This window comes from Triturus cristatus, chromosome 3_2 (genome assembly GCF_964204655.1).
Source record: "Triturus cristatus chromosome 3_2, aTriCri1.1, whole genome shotgun sequence".
Taxonomy (NCBI): domain Eukaryota; kingdom Metazoa; phylum Chordata; class Amphibia; order Caudata; family Salamandridae; genus Triturus; species Triturus cristatus.
Window position 1 is genome coordinate 989,996,830 of NC_140584.1, and position 17,671 is coordinate 990,014,500.

The 17,671-nt window shown below is 44.3% G+C and overlaps 1 protein-coding gene across 4 annotated transcripts in view; it reads right to left on the reverse strand.

Moving 5' to 3' along the window:
* Positions 1–17,671, reverse strand: part of LRWD1 (leucine rich repeats and WD repeat domain containing 1) — a 169,367-nt gene that overhangs the window by 72,215 nt on the left and 79,481 nt on the right. For all 4 annotated transcript variants that reach the window (XM_085649592.1, XM_085649593.1, XM_085649591.1 and 1 more), the window contains exons 4-5: positions 2,743–2,862; positions 757–909 (exon numbers count right to left, since the gene is read on the reverse strand). In XM_085649592.1, the coding sequence (XP_085505718.1) occupies positions 757–909; positions 2,743–2,862 (273 nt within the window). The remainder of the gene's footprint in view (positions 1–756; positions 910–2,742; positions 2,863–17,671) is intronic.

Here is a 17,671-nt window from a genome sequence, read left to right on the forward strand (position 1 = left end):
TTACGCCACATTTATTTATACTGACATGGCACACATATATTAGAGTTACATTACAAATTTTCATATTTTAGGTAGAATTTCATAAAAACATCCCAAAATGACACAGCCATAGCAGGAACTAAAAGTTCAAGACTTTATTACCAAGTCCAAATAACCAGCTTTGCAAACTCAAACTAGGACTTAACCTCCTGGGAAGCAAATTCTAAAGTTTAACTCCATCATTTAGAATTTGCTTCAGGTATTCAGCTCACACAAACCACTCCAAGAACTAAAGAAAACAGCACCCATTTGACATTACCAGGTCTGTTTTGGCAAATAAGGAAGGCCCCACTACCAACTACAACAACAAGTGGGTTACCACACTATTCAGTCAACAGGTTTTTCTTCTAGCAATGGAGAAGAGTGTACAGATTTAGATCAGGCAGAGTACAAATTACATTATAAGGTAGGTGGGGAAACTACTATCGTTTTTCATTTTAATCCAGCTGTTAGATTTGGCGAAGGAGCTCTGTTTTTGTCTAGAAAACAGGATCGAGCTCAGGGCAGAGTACTTACAGTGACTGGATGTGGAATTCAGAGATATTTCAAGGGACTCGGGAGGATGGGCCCCTTCAAGGCAGGCCATTTTGCACACCACTGAGTTCTACTGTACTCAACCTCGTCGATAAATATTCCATATTAATGAATAACTTTCAGAATTATCAATATCTTTATTTTATATACAGATGATCAGTTTTATTTAATCATGGGACTTACCCTCCACTTTGTGAAATCACGGAGGGAGTTTGGTCCGTATTTGACCTGCATCATCGCTGACTTTACAAAGTCTTCTCTGACCGAACTAATATGTGTCGCTGAGAAACTCTGGGGTAGTTGATTGCTGTAGTTTTGGTCCCAGTGAGCAGACACCTGTTTAAAAGGAAATCTTTGTTGCTTTAAACACGTATGCATTGTGGACTGTACAGTGCAGCTATTTTACAGAAGACCAATAATAAATCACTGCAAGTACTGGCAGTCTACCAAAGATTTTACAAAATTGGTCTTTTTTGCTTTGGGCCTCGCTTTCTTACTTAGTATATCAATTTGGCAATGTTTCCTTACAAAAAAGGATTGTTCTCACTCCCAAATGCGAGGAAACTTTGGGATCAGAAATCACTTCCTGTGCATTTAGGAAATAAATATGGTCTATTGTCCAGTAATGTTTTGTTGAAGAGTATTTGCAAAGCACTGCCACTCAAGTATTCAAGTGTTTCCAGACAGACACACCTTTGTGAGTCAACTAATCAAGCCATCAGGCGTTCACTTAAACAGAGTAGTGCAGCATTCCTTAACTTTGAGAAAAACATCAAAAAACACTTACATCTCAAGGAGGACGCATTTTGAAAAGACTTTACATTTAGGAAAGAAACAGAAACCGGATATTCTAGTAAATGTCCTGGAGGAAGCTAAGAATGAGTATAGGTGCAAATGATTCATTACAAAGAAAAAACATTTAAGCTATCCAAATATTGTACTTTAACCATTATCACAATGAACATTCATGTAGTATTCATAAGCATTTAGCAGCTATTGAACAATATCATAATTAAGAGAAGAGCATCATTGTCTTTGTAAAGTATTTAAGAAGAAGCGTAATAAAATACCTCCAAAAATGGGAAATGGCAAGTTATATTATCAGGCATTTGGGACGCTCACAACTCATACTAGAGTGGCACATAATCACATGGTTTTGTCATGTCGTGGCCAACTTGATGCTGCTGGTATGCATGAGTTGTAGGTCAAATTATGGACTTCACATTACCAACTTCCAGCATATCGTCAAGGTAAGCATACAGTGGCAGGTATTTATTTACTATTTCAACTATGTATCTACTTAGACAATATGTTGGTAGTCGATATTATATAGTCGATATGAGTGCCGATCAATGCAAAATAACCATATTTTTGTAGAATACTGTGTATGTGCCAATGTTTGAAGACAAGAAGAATAGGAAGTGCTTTATGCACCATTTATTCTACAAATTGATTGAAGCATAGCTGCATGGTGGATTTGTTACATCCTCCTTGACAGGGTCATGGTGAAGTCGGAGGGAAGTAGGCAAATACCACACTACATGGCTACAGTGAGTCTAAACCAGGAGGGGTGTCGGTACTAGTTAATGAAATCCAGACATCACAAGAGACCCAAGTAAAGATCAACCCAGATGTTAAAAAAAAAAAAAATAGGCCAATGATATCCACGGACACACAAGACATGTCAGTAGATGGTCTATGATGTCCACACAAGTGGTGAAGGTGTGCCTGCCTGGTTCGAATGAAGTTAAGGAATCGAGTGATTGGCTTACAATCTGTAATTCTGTAGATGGATGGAATGTGGTTAGGTTACAAGGAAGAGATGCAAGGGTCCAGCCAAGGTTAAATAAGAAAAAGATGGAAAGAAGCCGGCAGAGTGTACTGCCACCTTGCCCTTCCAGGGAAGGCACCAGAGGAACACAACATTAACGTCGGACCTATATCTGAACTCCTTGGCTGCATGTCCCGAGGTGAGATGCTCTTTACACTTGGAAGTATTGGAAAGCCACCAGATCAAAAGCCCTGCCATATTTTCTGCCTGTAATAGAATGGCGCAAACTAGTGATACTTGACACTGCAATTGATATTTAACATCAAATGGGTATTTGGGAAACAAACATCAAAGCGGATGAAAAAAAAAATCAAGTACTCAAAAAAATTTAAGCTTACACGGTTGGTGAGCTCCCTGCCGTTGACAAACCGCACGTGATTGGCTGAGGAGGTTATATCTTTGCCATTAAGGCGCCGAAGATTTGGCAAGAGACACATAACCTTGTAATCATCACTGATCTAGAAGAGAAAGGGAAATCCAAATCTTAACATGCAGGTCAACAACCTTTCATGCAAAGCATATCAATATCTAGATTTTTCCACTGAACAACAATATATTACAAAACATATTAGAAAGTTAATTGAAAACACAATAGTTTAATCATTGCGCAGCGTATTCGTGTGTTTTACTATAGAATTTTCAGATGCTATCAGGTACTCCTGAAGAAAGAAAATGGCATGTGCTAACCCATACGGTGTTGTGTGCATCTGCTTTAGTACCCTCAACATGCTTGCCAAACTAGAATTTAAAATTTTAATGAAAAATAAATAAAAACTACAAAAAAAACAAGCATTTGCAATGCAATAGGTCTCGCAGTTGTGAGAGTTTGAGCTATTGGCATTGTAAATGGCAATGCCTTTTATTTACGTGTTGGTTTTTAAAACACAAATGAAAGGCAGTGTCATTTACAATGCAAATAGTTTAAACTCTCGCAAATGCAAAACCTATTGCATTGCAAATGCTCGTTTTTTTCTTAGAATGTATTGTATCCCATACTTGATAGGAAAAGTATATTGTAGCAAATGAGCGAAAACGAATGAGGGATGCAAGATGCAGCAGTGGGTATACGAAACTGCCCAAAAAGTGGGATGAACAAAAAATATCAGCCTACGGAAGAAATACCCTGTGTTTTTTTGTGCAAATGGTCTGCTCAGTGAAGATTTTGTATGGTTGAAAAGGCTTTCCACCCTTCCTAGTTCAACGCGAACACCAAGAAACACGTGAATCAGAAAAAAAAAAAAAAAAAGAGAGGGAATGTAGGAAAAAGGGGTTCACTGTATTTTTCTGCAGTGCACAAAAAGATGAAGAAAACCAATTCTATTTAGAGGGCCAAGAAGTTTTGATAAAAACTCATGTTTTTTTTGTTCACATCGTACCCAGGTATCAAATGTTCCCACATCATGTACCATATCTGCATCCTGCTTCGGCATTGTAGCGAATAGCATTTACTACGCTGGGGTATTCTGAGCATATGTTTATAATGTTTTAGAGCCAACTCTGGGCTGGCCCACTGGAATTATGTGGTAAATTAGGATCAAATTATGTGGCACAGTGGCTGAATTATGCAGCAGGAAAATACATTTTTTAGATAGGTTAACGCTATTAGTGCCACTGACTTCCAAATGCAGAAATAGGCAACAGAAAGGTGACCCGTAAGCTTTTGTGGGGGACCTTCCAGTGCGCAACAACTGGTGCAGCTACACATGCAGTCACTTTTGGGCTACAATTAATTTTTTATTGAAATTTGAAGATTATGCAGCAGATTGTGGATTATGTGGGAAAATGCCACAAATCCATAATCATGCAGAAAACGCCATGGTCACAAAAATGCTTAATTCCAATGACCCTGACTATAAGTTCCAAAATACAATGCACTGTTGGCTAAACTAACAAGACATGCCGAGCTGTTTCAGGACACATTAACATTTTGGGTACTGCAAAGGCGAGTTACTGATGGCCCATTACAGAGTAGCTCGCGGCCGATTGTTTTCTTTCACTAAATCACTGTGTTGTCTTCCAGGGAGAAGTTTGCATTCACGGGCGGGGGCAGAAAATGTGCCATTCGTGCCCCCCCACACCCCCCGGCTGATACCCTTTTTTATTTCCCCAACCCTCTTTTGGGGGAGAGGGAATGGGGCCCAGGCCACTGACAGTCACTGGCCAAGACCACATCACGCGCACATTGACGTTTCTGCACTGACTCGCTCGAGAAGAAAGAGTGGATCTAAAGCGCGCGTGCTTAGTCCGGAGCACTCCACAGCAGCACACGTGGCTAAATATCCAAGGTGTTAGCCCCTAGCAGCAACCCGGGCACCCGAGGTCATCAATGCATCACTGAACTCCCTGGCTATTCGTCCTGCGAGGTGCAGAACATCTGACAGGCGCTCCTTTTAGATTCAAGGCGCTACACTCTGGAGCCCGCTCCAAAGATACCTCAGATGTGAGGAGGCCCACACTAAACTCCCGAGGGCGAAGCGCCACCTCTTCTGCCAGCAACCCCAGACATCCTGACATCGCGCCCGGTCCTAAAGCCCTGGGTCAGTACTGGCTACTTCGATTCAGCGAGTTGCTCTTTTACAAGCTCATTGACTCCCATTGCTTAGCGCTAGAAAGTGCTTTGGCAGCGCCACAGAAAAAGTCTTAAAATAAATAGAGGGGACAAACAAATACAGGCAAATTGATATGGGTGAGTTCATTAATATGAACACGCGGGCAACGAAAAGTGGCACACAGAGGAGGCAGGGGCCACTGCGGTTGCAGGAGAGACATACTGCTGGAGTGACAGGCAAAGAACATGACAAATGGAAGAGGTGGGTAGCCAGAGTGCCGGAATCACCACGCTGCCGCACCGGCCTCTTTCACCGGCCATGACCCACCTCTCCTCAGCCTGTCTGTCTCAGTCCTTTTCATATCTTGAATCCATGGTCTTCCACCTCTCCAGTTCATTCTTTTCCTAAAGCTTTTTACCCTCTCATTTTTTCCTTGCCGCTTCCTTACTCTGTCCCCCTTACCCTTCCTGAGAAATCTTCTTTCTGTCCATCTTTGTTCTCCCTCCTCCTGCCTCTCCCCTCTTTGCCATTACTCTGAGTTTCCGTCTCCCTGACTCCCTCTCCCGGTCCCCTCTTTCCGTGCCTCCCTTCCTCTCACCCGCCTCCTTGGTCTTTCTTTGATCTCGCCCCTCCTCTGTCCCACTCTTCATATAACAGCTCTCCTTTCTCAGCCCTGGGCAACAGTTCCTCCTTTCTAGACCTTGCCCTCTACCCTCACTTTTCCTATTGTCTCCTCCTCTCGTCAACGCCCCTTACCTCTGCTCTCCCCCTTCAGGATTGATCAGATCGACTTCGTGGAACGTTTTAAGTGCTGGCGAATTGCATATGAAAGTGTCGAGAAGAGAAGAACAAATAAAGAGGCGGGTGCAGGCCAGTTTTCCGTATGACAAATCAAAAAGCCAAGGTGCACCACATATGTACAATAATAATCAATTAAGACAATATATATGGTCTCATTCCAATTATAAAACGAAAAAGTGTTCTTTAGTTTCGTTTCTTTATTCCAAATTCATAAAACATTTACAGTGCGGCACAGCCGACGCGTTTCGTCCTAAGACAGGACTTCTTCAGGGCGATTTATAGGAGAGATCTATTATGAGTTCCAAAGTATATGTTGGTATTATGAACAGTAGTTCCTCTCAGAAGTTTTCTTCCTTGTTAGGGAATCTTCCCTATAATGAATATATCCAAGACCGTGATTTTTGCTTCGGTTTCTCTGACGATATTATCAGAAATATATTTAAAGGAATATTCACCAACCGCAATATGCTGGTTGTAGTTGGCAACAAAGATCGGCTCCAAATAAGGTCCTCCAATACGAATACAGTTGTCCGTATGATCCTGGGTGCAGTCTGCTTCTGAGAGCGCTGCTCCAGAGTAGAGTTCGGCTCGGAGTTGGCGCCTGTCCTCAGTGCGCTTTAGTTTCGAGCGCGGCTCCCATGCTTCTGAACGTGTAGCTTGAGGCTAGATTTAAGCACAGTCTGGCTCCCTGTGAGCGCTAGACCGGAGATACCCCCCTTATAGGTTTCCTAATCCCAGGGTCCCTCAGCTTGACTCAGCAGGATCCACTGCCCAGCACACAATACAATTAAATCCAGCCCGTACTGTCGGTGACAGTACCTTCTTAATATACTTCTCGTAGATCTGTGTGTAATAATGCAGATTTTTTCAATTTCCCGTAAACTCTCGTGCAGTCAGTGGGCCACTTCAAAGCGCTATTAATTCATATCTGCTGAAAAGAGCACGGCATAGGGAGCTACAACCAGTGCATAAAACAGACGATCACAATAATGAACGGTATGTACGGTGCACAAGCAGACCGCACAGTTCATTGAGACTTCCGGCACGATGCGGAAGTGGTATAGTGGTATAAAATAACCTGCCGGTCCCAAATTAGAATCCCGGCAAGAACAACGCCGCTTTCATCCTTCCGAGGTTATTCACAGCACTCCATACTAAGTAAATACTCCTTCCAGGGGAAGCTGTTCTAAAAGTATAGTTTACCAAGCACCTGGGCAGAGATGAGGGAGGGTTTGTGATGTAAAAAAGTTGGAGGTAACGGCAGAACTTACATATTTTTTGTAGCTCGCTCGCCATGACGTATTTGCTCGGCTTTTTCTGACGTCCCACTTGGACGGCTCTTGCCTGCTAAAAGGTTTCTTGTCTTTATGGGGCCATGTGTTTGGCCCCATAAAGGTAAGAAACCTTTTGCGACTAACGTAAAGCAGGCGAGGCCGTCCAAATGGGACGGCTCAGAAAGCCAAGCAAATACGTAACCGACACCTCTTTTCCAATGGCTGGCCACCGTTTATGCTAAACGGTGACGCCAGCCAATGGAAAAGAGGGGCGGGGCTTAATGCCCCTTACAGAAAATACCACATCTCATTAAATCTCGCCAGCGAGACTGCGCATGCGCGCAGCCTACGCCAGGCGAGACCTAAAAAAGGAACTGTAATAGAGACTATCACCATATCCATGGTACTCTAGTTTCTTTCATACAGTAATACCACGGCCAGAATCTTGGAGCCAGGAAGTGCAAGAATTCCAGGACCATAACATGTAAGACTCTAAGGACTGGGGGATTACAGCAGAAATTAATGTTTCCACATCGATTTCTCCATAGGTTTTCCACACTATAACCACTTGAAAGCACACCTATTTTGCCAGGTGTTCACAGGTGAAATGTGTTCAATCAAAACCTGAAGGGGTAGTATTACCAAATCAGGATTTTCAAGATCCTTCTAATTGAGGGCCTCAATGCCATATCCTAATTTCAAGGCGATACATCACTGTGCCAAATAAAGCAACAAGGGGACCTACATTCATCACACATTCTCAGGAAAGCAGTATCTGAATCCACAATGTTATCACGATCAACTCTCCACTTAATGTGCCACTGTAGGTGCAATATGTGGGTGGTACTCTTTGTACCTATACAGTCCTTGAGAGGCATTATAAAGTCTGGGGTGCTACTCTTCAACTAGTCTACACTCATCTGCAGCTGATGGACTTGGGATACTACCAAGTTTGGAAGTAGTGCTCCCTTCTTAACAGGCTTATTTACTCATGTCACTTTTGTTGGAACACCTATTGTATAAATTATTACACCCGATTTGCTATTCTGACATAACAAATATACAATAAATTGTGTCTGTATACTGCACTAAACATTTGTTTACACAATTTTCACAGGCCAAGGGAGGTTATGCCTATTCCTCTCTCCAAGGGGATCATTGTTTTGTAATCACATAGGGTAGACGCAGGGCCCAGGTGGTGGGACAGTCCCCTGCATTTATTGCAGAGATGGAGCAACTGGGATCCATGCCTGGATAACGTGGACACCCCCAGCTACAGAGGTATGAAGCCACCGAGTTGTCCCTGTACCCTCCAGTGTGGTGGTAGAGAATCTCAGATGGAAGAGCACAGCAATCCCTAAGGTGGAGCTAGTCGAGTGGCCCTTGTTTACTACCTTGAGTAATGACTGCTTGCAGACTATAGAGCAGCGATGGACCATGGTCTTGGGTGTATTGCCCTGAAGACGGGATAAGAGGTGAGGAGCTATGTGAAGAGAGAGGTCTTTCGGTGACCAGGTCATTGAAGGAGAATAAATCAAATGGACTGTGAGAAACGCAGGAGTTATTTTGACCCAAGCAGCCTGGTTTTCTGCTAGCCTCTGAGTCAATGATGGAAGAAGAGGAACCCAGAGTAGACAATATGACACAAAGAGAGACACTTGATGGCACTTCTGAAAGACCTCATAGGTTAGACTAGTAACAGCAAAAAACGTCTTACATGGAACATCGTTTGGAAGCAATGTCTTTTAAATTCACTGTCACATTTTGATCGAACAGACTCCAGGTCTCCTAATAGTGTGTCAACCTCTAAGTGATGCCAATAGACAACAGCGGAGAAGGCCCGCATGAAACAGGTCCGATGAGAAGCTTGATGACGCTTTAGGGCATAGATGAATATGATAACAGACCTGAGGGACCCCTCCAGGCGAAAGAGAAAAACAAACCTATTTAGAGGGAGGAGCAAAGGGAAACTCAGGAGTTTATATAGAACAAGGTGATGGTCAACCGTATGACAAGATCAATAAATGAACAATAGACATCCCTAGTGGAAATAGGATTGGACTGACCTCGACACCAGGACATGGAGGGAAGTAAGTGTGGGGGGGGGGGGCGGTTTATGAAAGTTACAACGCCATATAATGTGGATAACAATTGTTGATGGAACACTGTGGACATATAGAAATGTAATAATAAGTGAGACGCTGTGAAAGGAGGGGATTTATCTCAATGACATTTATGTTCTGTGAAATAAAATGCGATATGACCCATTAATGCCAATAAAAATATTTATAAATAAAAAAACTCAAGTCATGCCACCTAAATAGCCTTGGTTTGGTCTACTGTTTAAAAATGTATAGGTTTACAGGTTCACCCAATGGTTTCACACCTGTTTTCACAACAAACTACTAGTAGGTATAAACAACAAAAGTAGGAAAAATTGACTGCCACTTAGAAAATTGCAAAAACGATGGTCATTTCTATTAAACAAATTTTTGCATTCCTGAAGGCGGGAAACCTTCTGTTGATGCCATGTTTGGGGAAAAAAAATCCACATACTTTCTTGCTCGAGCACTTTAAGAAAAAGAAATCATCCTTATGGCTATATTCTCGAGTTCCCTCTGGAAAAATCCACAACCATGGGTAGGTACCATTTGGAATCCCCAATATGTGGAGAAAGAAAAATGAGGTTAATTTGGCCTGGAACTTAAGGAAAAAAAGGTAGGATACTTCAGTGCAACTTGCCACAAACATATTTAAATAAACAAATAAATAAATAATAATTAAAAGAGATAAATAAGAAGGAAGTACACAATATATTTGATCCTGAATTCCTTTGGTATCTAATGCTCGGACAGTGTAGCAGGTCATACGTTTTTAGCAAAAATCATAAAACGGCCAAACAAAAGCCAAAAATAAAAACAAACATTCTTTCCTGTTGTCAATGTACCTATATACAATTGTTTTTACATTTTATTAGAAACGCTTGAAATATAATGACTTACAATGATGTGCCCTCTTCAGTTTCACGTCCTTCACATTACCCTCACGTTTCCTTTATTATCCATGTGCAAGCATTAAACCACATCTTATATGTCTTCATTAAATGATGATGAATTTTGAAGCAAGCGCGAAAACCTGCACTAAACTAACCAGGATGTAAAGAGGTAATGGAGCTTGAATGTGAGGCAGTGTGATCCTACCCTCCCCTGTGGCGGCTGGCAATGGACGATGGCAGGTAGGGGTTGAGAAAAAAAAAGCGAAAGAATAAAATAAACTTACCTGCCGGTCGCATTACCATCACCCACCTCTCCACCTCGCAGGAAACACCCGGGCTCCAAGGCTCCCTAAGCAAATGACAACGCAGCGTTCCCATGGTTCCCCTTAAGTTCTCCTAAGCCAATCACAACGCTGCTTTGCAGCGTTGTGAGTGTTCTGAGCGCCGTGCTTCGGTGCTCAGACGGGGACAGGGAGACTGTGCATGTTCCCCACCAAGCTATGTAATGCAGCCTGGTGGGGAACATGCAAAGTGCGCATGAATGTTTGGCAGGACCAAGACAGCCGGTCAAACGTTCATGTGCATTTCAAGTGTGCTCACCACTCCACCCTTGGCCCCTGCTCTGGCCAGCTCCACCACTCCCCACACCGAGGAAGGAAAAATAAAATCATGATAATGCTTCGTTATTATCAGTTTATTTTTCCTCTGCACTGCTCATAAAAGCAGTAGGGAGACGCTCCTCTACTTTAGAGGAGCCGCCCCTCCCCCCTACTGTTTAGAAAAGGTTCCCGTGAGCCTACAAGCAGACTAGCTTCGGAGTTCCTGTGTGCTCCGAGTGGTACGCCTGAGAAAATTGTGTGGCAGCATTTCCAGCAACACAGGGAGAGGGAGAGGATGTGGTCCGGCGGCTTAAACTGCCGACTTTGTTGCTGGAAACCAGGGTTCGAGCCTCGGGGTCGCGTCCACATCCTGTGATTCTGGGCAAAATCACTTAATCTCCCCGTGCCTGAATGTGTAATGTAAATACGATGCTCATGTAAAGCGCTCCAATACCTTCGGGTCGAGTTCGCGCTTTATATAAATATGCAACAAAAAAAAACTATAACAAAAAAAACACCAAAATAACTATTGAGGACTCCCTACTGATTACGGACCAAATCCAGAAAGACGGGTCTAGAGATACAGCAACGACTGCAGCAGCTTTGGTGAAAATTATTATTAACTTTCTAGCAAGCGTGAAATCCCGCACTACACTTACCAGGAAGCAAAGGGGTAATGGTGCTGGGATGTGAGGCAGTGTGCTCCTACCCTCCCCATTTAAAAGCTTTTGCACTGGTAATTCAAACACTTGGCTTCATCGTGCATAATTTAGTAAAATGCAATTTATTTACACGACTTCTACAGTTACACACCGGACAGTTAGAACTGGCAAAAAAATCCCATGAATCCCTTCCTTTCTTATTGATCTCTTCTCTATTCTGTCCAAAAGCCTGTCTGATCCACACCACCACTACTACTATTTTCATACACTTCCAGAGTGGCATACATACAGACCTCCTTGGAATGCATTTCCTTTATGTTTCATATCTGGAACTGCTCTCAGGAAACATTCACCCTGTAAACTGGGGTTCCCTGTATATCTATATTACCCAGCCGATGTGATCAGATATTCATAAAGCATTTCTAAAGTCATTCATGGACAACATTTATTTTCTTTCAATAGCACTCTTACTCTACATATGTGTAGGCTTTCTATAGATCTCAATTCGTAAGCCTGCCTCTGTAAAGCACTCCGCACGAACCACTAAAAGGAGTCTGGCACGTTATAAAAAGATGGATACACCCAATGACCTAATTCCGGATACAAACTTACCCTATAGGTGAATGTTTTTCAAAATAATGTTAACATAATTCCTTCTAAACTTGCCCAAACTGTCCATAACAGCAGTTGTTCTCCATCATCTCGCTGCGTATCACTGTCACACATGAAATTCTGATTAGGTTACCTAGGATACACAAATTGCTTCTGTAAGCAGAGTGTCACAATGCCCTTATTTTTCACTTCTGCTCATGGAATGGTGACAGGTCAAAGGCCTCATGGCATTGAGAATAGGGTCATCCAGCCTCCATTTTGTGTTTTGTTTTTCCTTCCCAGTTGACTCGCATCTCCAACTAAATAGTAGTCACCCTATATTTTCTATTCTAGTCTTTACTAGACTGGTATTAAATTCAAATAGGAGGGACTCCTGCTAGAAGGATACTGCCCCATCACCAGGCCATGGGTAGCCTGGTGATTGGTTTCAGTTGGCATTCAACTGCCCAGTACAGGCATTTTCCACGCACCCTTGTGGGAGGAACATCCAGACATTGGGGGAAAATGTGATCAGTAACTGATAACTGTAGATTACAAATTCCTTCCATTGCTGTGTATGTTTTTGGTGACAGTATGGTTAGTGTCCATTCAAAAGGACCTGGTAACTAACACAAATGGAGGCTACATGAGCTGAACGAAAAACCATGTGGTATTCTATCCCCCTGGATTGCGTGGTGCCATGGCACTGCTCGACACTGCAACTGCACAGAAAATCTTTCCTTCCTTTTTGCCCCCACTTCTTATCTAGGACACCCCTACTACACAACCTCAAAGTCGGTCCAGAAAGAGGACATCGGGTGTTATCAGCAGAGCTCCTTGCCACTCTTACTATGATAGGCGCAAGCCGCCCCCCCCGCATCCCCGAGCATGCATAAAATACAACATGGGACATGTGGAACAAATACACATCCCAAAACATTGAATGCTCTCCCGCCTTCCCTATCGCAGTTTCTTGCTGTTAAAGCAGAGGATTATGTCCTTTCAAATTACTTGACAGCCATCTGAATTTGAAGAGGTATTTGCCCCAGAGACTGGTTTTCAACACGAAGCTTCCATTTGACTTTTGAAGAAGCTCTCTGAACTTACCTAAAATAACGAGTGGACCAGTTACAGGATGCAGTACAGCTGCAACCATCAAGAGCAGGCCTATGTCCTGCTACCCAACCTGGTGTATCCCAGGAGGAGGAAAACGAGGTGAACAGAACCAAGTGTAGTGCAATTTCACCAGACTTTGTGGACCAAAACCAGAAAACCAGCTGAGAGGAAGCGTGCTGTGGGAACCTGCTCCATATGAAAGAGTGAACCCAAGATCTGAGGTTTATCTGCCCATCACAATCGAGAAATAAGAATATTCAAAAAAATGACATGGTAAATAAACTGTCAGGTAGAAAACATCCATTTAGTGAGAGAACTCCCCTCCTCTGTTTGTACACTCACCTCTTTGCGTCCAACACTCGGCAAACCGAATTCTGGTTTCCTGTACAATATTGAATGACACAGAAAACCTTTTCTTGTGACTTTCCATACTACTTGTTAGTGCACGCTGAAAGAAACACTAGAGAACCATTTAACGCCAAAGCCTCTTGTATTGCTTTTTATTGAGTGACTCCATTCGTGCAGATTTCAGTACCACTGGTTTCACATATCTAGTCAACCAACAAAGCCTAATAGTCTACTTGTACAAGCTCCAGGATGTCTCCCCAAATACCAGTCCTACTCAGTGGGTGAGTGGTTGCTGACTCTGGGGTCCAATAACCACACTTCCCGCAGTCCTTTTTGAGAAATTGATTCTTGGTGTTACTTAAGCCCGAAAACACCAATTTCCTCTTAACCATGGGCTTGAGATTACGTTTGCCCCAAAAAGGTTTAGCCATGTAGCTATGGAAAGGGTAGTAGGTCAAGTTGTGTGGAGGTGTGGAAAGTAAAAGTTCTTCCTTCTTATTTCTTTCTACCCTCATGTTTTCTTTACGCCCACTCTTCCTTTTTCTACCGGTCTGATCTTTTCTGCCCTTTCAACATCCCGTAGACTGGGAGCGGGACCAGACTGAACTCTCTGCCCACCCAACTTCGTTCACATCCCTCAGACTCCCCCTCCCCCCCCCCTTGATTCTTGTGATCTTCATGTCAGCGCACAAGCCCTTACATATTTTTTCCTTGCACGTCAATGGTCTTACGCATTACATCAAGCGTAAAATAAATGCTATCCTATCTCAATCCCAAGCATGCCGACAGCTCTTCTCCAGGAGACTCATCTCACAGAGGCAGCAGCTGAGAAGCTCTGGCAGACTTGGATGTACAAAGAGATACACAATTGCTGTCCTCTGCGAGCGGCAGATAACATACTGGCAGTCCGGAAACGTGGAGTAGCCATTTTGATTTGGAAAACATTGCCCCATGTTGTGCTTAAGACCTGGGTTGATCCAGAGGATTGCTGTTTGTACGCCAAACTAAAGAGCAACGGAAAGGTACTAAGTGTAGGTTCAGTGTATGCACCTATGAGTCAGAAGTGCGCCTTCCTTCTTCAACTCACCTGTGCATTGACGGAAATAGACACCGCAAACATCCTGATAGGCGGGTACTGGAACCTGGCCTGCGGGTTTAGACTGCACTGGTCCTTTTTACGTAGCCAATAATGCACACATTACCCTCTTACTGGATTTTGGTGCCGAACATGGCTTTCGCGACATAAGACGTCTTTTACATCCAACAGGACTGGAATACATACACTTGTCCCCGGTTCATGGTACTCAATCACGGTTGGATTTGTTCCTAATGGCTCACCCCTTGCTTTCCCTTTTTTGTAAGACTTCAATACTACAGGAAGCACTCTCGGACCACTTCCCTATTGCCTTTCAGGCTGATCTGAGTCTGTCACTGCCAATTTGCAAGCCCTGGCATCTCAACTTGTCCACCTACACTCACCCGGTGGGCAAGAATCAGCTTAAAACCCATGTGCATACTTACCAGGAGAACAATGATGGTTCGGTTGACTCGGCCCTGACCATCAGGGGGCAGGACACAAGGAGGAAAGTCTGAGGGCAATCGAGGCGAATGTAGCCTACCTCACACGCACTTACACAGCCCACCCATCAGCTATTACCAAGCGCAGCCATGAAAAGGCACGCATAGACCTCAACACCTCCAAAAGCAGAACATGCACTACAGAGGTGAATATACCGGCACTATAATATATAGTGAGGGTAGACGGGACGGCTACTGGCGGTGCAGCTCAGCAAGAGGGAGGCAGGAATGGTCATTCCCGCTAATATCAATGACTCGGGGGGGGGGGGGGGGCGCTGGTTACCAAGCCGCACAGAATTACAGATATGTTTGCATCCTACTGTAGAGCCCTCTATTTCTTGGTAATTGTCCAGGGACCAGCAGAGATGAATACCTCGGAGGATGGCAGGGAGATGCTTCAAGGCGCGATCAGTAAGGAGCAGATTGAGAAGGCCATCACGGATCTACCCAATCACAAGGCCCCGGAGAGCACGGCTTCCCAGCAGAGCTCTACAAGTGGCCCACATCCAAGGTGGGGGGATCTTCTCCAGGAGGCCTTCGCTGAGGCCAATTGCATGGGCTCCTTGGGTTTACTGTCAAATAGAATGCTGATTTCGGTCCTTCCCAAACCAATAAAGGGCCATCTTTACTACAATTATCGCCCCCATATCCCTGCTCAATGGGGATGTCAAGATACTGGCCAGTATTCTAGCAGCCTGCCTCAAGCGGGTCCTCCCCTCTTTTATTCACCATTCACAAGTAGGGTTTGTCTCAAACCACTCCTTTCGCAACCATTTTCGCTAATTAGCACATGCGGTCTGGCTTGCAGCGAACCTTCAGGATGAGGTCTTGGTGTTGTCCTTGGAAACCGAGAAGTCCTTTGACAGGATAGAATGGGACTACCGGTCTGCCGCGCTCCGGAAATTTGGCCTTAGTGACAACTTCATCTCCAGAGTGAGATGGCTCTATGACTCCCCTTCAGCGCAGGTCAATTGCAGGAGCTTTCTTTATGATCCCTTCCTGGTACACATGGGTACCCATCAGGATTTCGCCCCCCCCCCCCACCCCTCCTATTTCTCCTGGCAATGGAGCCTTTAGCAGTGTCCCAGCAGCAATCAGACTGTATCATAGGTATCCCTAGCCCTGAAGGCCCCTCAACACTATCTATACGCAGATGACATCTTACCCTATCGGCCTTACTCTCCTTCATTCCGCGTAGCTAGAGATCATGGACGCTTTTGTTGCAAAATCCAGCTGCAAGATGAACTGGGCAAAGATCGATGCCTTGCCGCTATCGCCAAATACCATGTTGCTGCCATCACCGGTTACCCATTCAGTAGAAGAGTTCCCGTCTTAGGTATCTGGGCATCGTAGTTAACAAGGGCCTTGAGCGCATGGTGGCAGATAACCTGGACCCACATCTGGAGCAACTGCAATTGGATTTTGCGAAATCGTCCCACATGAATATATATCTCTCTCTCTCTCTCTCTCAGGAGACAGACTCAAGCAGTGAAAATGGTTACCCTCCCCCAAATCACATACATGTTGGGCATGCTTCTCAAATTAATACCCCTCTCGACCCTCCGTCAGATAGACAAGACCATTAAGGTCTTTATCTGTGCGTTCAAGATCTTGCCTGGCAATTTAAAAGCTTATTGCCCATAGATCAGCAGGGGGACAGGGCCTGCCCTTTATTGTGCATTATTGTCTAGCCTTACATTAGGCACAAATGGTGTATATGCATCCCTCGGTCCAAGACACCACACCCAGTTATGGGTCGAGATCGAATGCAGACTCAAGAAAAACTCTTTGGGACTACAGGCCCTCTATCTTCCTGGCCCCGCTGCCGGGTCCCCCAACCCTAAACTGAAAACCATGTACGCCACCTGGATACAGGCTCACAAGCTCTTTTCAGTGGATGAGCATCTCCATAGCAAAGCTCCCCCCTGGAACAATACTGGTATTCGCATGGGGGGCCAGGCTTGATCGCGGACCCTAGCGCAAAGCTGAGATTCTAAACCTCAACACACCGTATTTCCAGAGGTGTACTCAAGTCCTTTGATATACTACGGGATCAATTTGGCCTGCTGTACCCTCAATGGTGCTACACACAACTACGTCATTGCTTGCTGAGCAAACTGGATCCTTAACCCTTGACTATCTCCTGTTCTCGGGTGCTCTCTTAACACCGGGGGTCCGTTAAAAGGCGTGTTGGGCAGATTCTGCAATCTCCCGATTTGCCACCACTACTTCCAGTGACAATTGGCTAGCCTCAGGACGACCTGGCAGGCTCGTCTGCAGGTGGAATATAATGTGGAGGATTTGGCAGCTCTTAGAGGCCCTGAAACGGGCAGTCCAGGAGACATGGAAGAAGCTCAGTCTTTTTAAGATACGGCAAGGCTGGTACAGGACCCCGGCATGGCTTCAGGGTTGGCGATGCGATCACGTGCACTGCGATATATTCATATATTACTGGATTGTCCTGTCATTTGCTCCTTCTGGACAGCATGGGGTCTACACTCTGGGAATCCATGGATTTGACCTCGCCACTTCCTGACCCCCTAATTCTTCGTTACTTATCGGACTTTCCCCGCGCTGACCACAATCCCGTTGCCAGCTCATCACAGCCCTTTTGAAGCAAAAATCTTCACATTCTCCACAACTGCCTTCACATGAGGAATGGCTCGCCGAGATGTTAAATACTGTATCCTATGAAAAGGTAATTTACAATTTAATGAACAAAACAGAAATTTTTTCTTCTCATATGGTCCCCCT